Source organism: Chinchilla lanigera, unplaced genomic scaffold, assembly GCF_000276665.1.
Source record: "Chinchilla lanigera isolate Chin_1 unplaced genomic scaffold, ChiLan1.0 scaffold00021, whole genome shotgun sequence".
Classification (NCBI taxonomy): domain Eukaryota; kingdom Metazoa; phylum Chordata; class Mammalia; order Rodentia; family Chinchillidae; genus Chinchilla; species Chinchilla lanigera.
Window position 1 is genome coordinate 18,593,370 of NW_004955422.1, and position 3,968 is coordinate 18,597,337.

Consider the following 3,968-nt stretch of genomic DNA (forward strand, 5'->3'; position numbering starts at 1 on the left):
CCTACCTCGGCCTCCTGAATGTTGGGATTATTGGCATGTGACACCATGCCAGGGCTACAGTGTCTCTTCTTATAAGGACATCAGAGACCTCTTTTCACCCAGACATTGAGAGAAGACCATGTAAGGGCATAATGACAAGACAGCAGTCTGCATGCCAGGAAGAGGCCCCACCAGAAAGTAACCCAGATGCCACATTGTTGTTGTTGTTATTGAAACAGGCTCTCACTACATTACCCAAGCTGGTCTTATGCTCCTGGCCTCCTGAATCTGGGAATAATGCACAAAGCAACATGCCTGAAGCTAAAGGCACTTTGATCTTGGACTTCTAGCCTCCAGAACTGTAAGAAAATTAACTTCTGTTGTTTAAGCCACTGGGTCTATGGCATTTTGTCATGGCAGCCCAAGATCTAGGAGTACAGCAACTCCCTAGATCAATTAGATCACAAGTTATTGGAACAGGACACAGACACCTGTATTTTAGAAGCTCCTAGGTAACCTGTCTACACAGGCAAGTTTGAGAATCAATGTTTATTTTACTTCAACTTGGGGCTGTGATGGAGGTAGGCTTTTCTTTTCTATTATTAGATGTGTAGAAAAATAAGAATCAAATCATTAGTAGTTTATAAGAACAACAAACTTGCCTCAAAAGTCAACTGGAAGGGTGTTACCCCAGACATGTCCTGAGAATAGCTGCTTTCCTCTGAAGTCCAAATCAGCTTTGTAGAGAATCCCCGCAGCATAGAGTTTATTTCTGGGTAAGAGAAATAACAACAAAGTAACCCAAGCAGTTTGGATAAGCATCATAGACTCTGGAATTGTTTATTAAACTGATAAGCCAATAAGGCTTTTACCTGATGAAAAGATAACTTGAAAAAATTTAAAATATGACTGCAAATGGCTATGCATCAGCAAATTGCTTGACCATTTAGAATTATTTTCTGGGATTAAGACATTTAATATCATGTTTTCATTTTTTCACATTAGCTAAAACAATTTGAATTTTCAGTTAATTTCCACAAGGTCATGCTCAATGCCAGAAATCTTCAGAATTGGTAGTTCTAGCTGAAAAGTCTTGCATTTTTAAATAAATTATTCATTATTTAATAAACACAAATCTAGTAAGTGAACTAATTTAGAGCTGAAAGCAGAAAAATCCAAGAATGACCATTTCTAGCATGAACCTAATATAGTGTATTTTTAAGTGAGGTATTTTTTACCAACTCAAACTCTTGTCAATTTTATTTGTGAATCAACCACTTGGTGTACTGATATGTGTTGGTACAGAACTATATACCTACAAAACATCAGTGAAGCATACACATCAAAGTAAACCTCTAAGTATGCCCTTTCTTATCCATTCCCCAGCATGTATACTATAAAATAAAAAATCAAATCTCCTGCTTCATAAAATGTTACCCTGCATGTCCCCTCCACATTGGTGTAATAATGGAGAACTGAAGAAGAATAAAGATAGCTAGCCAGTGTCTGCAAGTTTTACTTTGTAAATTAGATTGATAATATTACTATTTTTTATCAGTACCTGTTTGCAGTATAGTTTGCATTCCTTGTGTGGAGTTGGTACATGTATATAACACATCTTAATTCCTTTTTTTTATCCCCTTTTCCTCCCCCTCCCTTTCCATTGCGTCCATTTCTTGCTCTCCTTCCCTTTTGAGAAAGATCAACCTCTCTACTTCCTACTATCTTTTATTTTGCTCTTCATTTGAAATTTGGATTTTTCATACAAGAAAAACTATGTGATATTATTTCACTTAACATTATGATCTCAAGTGCATCCATTTTCGTATAAATGACTCAAGTTTATTTTTATTTATGGCATAGTTGTACTCTATTGTGTGTAAATACTTCATTTTCTTTACCCTTCATCTGCTGATGGCCATACAGGCCACTTTCAAAACTTAGCTCTTATGAATTTTGCTGTTATAAACATGAGTATATCTGTATCACTGTAATATGATGGCTTTAACTCTTTTGGGAAGATATGTAGAAGGGAAATAACTGGCTCAAATGGAACTTTTAGTTTTAAGTTTTTGAGGAATCTCCATACTGATTCCCATAGTGGTTGTACTAGTTTACATTCCCACCAACAATGCAGAAGGGTTCCTTTTTCCCTGTAGCTTCTACAGCATGCCATTATTTAATTTTTTTATAAAGGCCATTCTTTCTGGGCTAAGATGGAATCTCAGCAGTGTTTTAATTTAATTTGACAAAGGAGCCATTTAGAATCTGAGTATTTCTGCATACATTTATTGGCCATTTGTACTTCTCTGACATGTCTATTCATTTCCCTTGCCCATTTTTTGATTAAGTTATTTATTTAGGGGGTCTAATTTTTTTAGTTCTTTATATATTGCAGATATTAGTCCTCTGACTGAGGCATAGCTGGCAAAACTTTTTTCCATTCCATAGGCTGTCTTTTCACTCTGTTGATTTCTTTTGCTGTGCAGAAGCTTTTTAATCTGATATGATCTCCTTTGTTGATTCTTGGTATTATATCCCATGCAGCTAGCATTCTGTTCAGACAGTCCTTGCCTAGGCCTATAACTTCAAAAGTTTTGTCTATTTTTTCTTCCAGCAGATTAAGTATTAACATTTAGTTCTCTGATCCATTTTGGTTTTAGCTTAGTATATGCTAAGAGATATGGGTCCAGATTTAATATTCCACATTTGATAGCCAGTTTTCCCAACATATTAAAGAGGCTATCTTTCCTCCAGTGTGTATTTTTGGCTCCTTTGTCAAAGACCAAATGATGGAATATGCTTGGGGTTGTTCCTGCATCCTCTCTTCTGTTCCACTGATTCTCATATCTGTTTTTGTGCCAGTCAACTTTAAAAACCTAATAACAATAAAACACACCTTAAAATAACAACACAAGTATCTTCTAAGACAATCATACTCATACAGAATAATGTTTTAATCACCTCAAAAAGTATGGACATTCCAGATCAAATTCCAGCTATCAATCTTAATGGGTAATATTTTTTGCTATTAGTTTGTTTTTTAAAATCTCCAATCCAGGCACAAAGCTCTGGATAATATTGCAGCAAGGTTATGCCACATTGAAGTTAAAATGAATTTGGCCCTGAACCAGGATGACTTGCATCAATCTTAAATTTTACAACTGATTGATTTCCTGAGCTAAGGCAACCTTCTTCTTTATGACTGAATTACCTCTTTTGTGAAATAAGGAAAAACTGTTCCTGAATCCTACTTCTCTTTAAATTAGTGAAACAGTACACAATTGAGGGAAATGTGGATGCATGAGAAAAAAGTTTGTAAGTAAATGAATTCTTCATAAATACTACTAATAATTTAAAGTAAATTATGCAATTATTTGGAGATAATTTCAATAATCTCACTCCAAAAACAACCAACCAAACAAAAAATAGATGGATCGACTAAACTTAAATGCAAAAAGGTAAATAATAGAACTAAATGAAAACCTATTTCAAAATAAATTGAGCGTATGTTGAAATCCTATGTGCTCCTTTAAATATATAAAGTGATAAAACAAATATTTTAAAATCTTTTTTTGTTGTTGTTTTTTTCCGGTACCAGGAATTGAACTCACGACATTGTGCTTGCTAGGCAGACACTGTGCCGCTGAGCTAAATCCCCAGCCCCTTTAAAATCTTAATAAGGACATGGCAATAGAAAAAAGAAAAGAAAAATTTTACAGAGCAGAAATGAAGAGGCATTTTTCTTCCCCATCTTTGAAAAGAACAACAAAAAGGAACAAGAGAGAAAAATCGATCATCACAAATGGGCAGTACATGTCTGTAATCCCACCACTCTGAGAGGCTGAGGCAGGAGGATCCCAAGTTCAAGCCTGATCTGAGCAATTTAGTGATTTTGTAAGACTCTGTCTCAAAATAAAAAATAAAATGTGCTAGGGATGTAGCTCAATGCAAAGTTCCTGGGTTCAATCCATAAGAAAAAAGGAGAA

General features: G+C 35.1%; 1 protein-coding gene across 16 annotated transcripts in view; it reads right to left on the reverse strand.

The window, feature by feature from the left end:
• The window catches only part of LOC102019710 (chromosome unknown open reading frame, human C11orf80), a 184,920-nt gene that overhangs the window by 52,020 nt on the left and 128,932 nt on the right, over nt 1–3,968 (reverse strand). For all 16 annotated transcript variants that reach the window (XM_013513892.1, XM_013513896.1, XM_013513897.1 and 13 more), the window contains one exon: nt 642–751. In XM_013513892.1, coding sequence (XP_013369346.1) covers nt 642–751 — 110 coding nt within the window. The remainder of the gene's footprint in view (nt 1–641; nt 752–3,968) is intronic.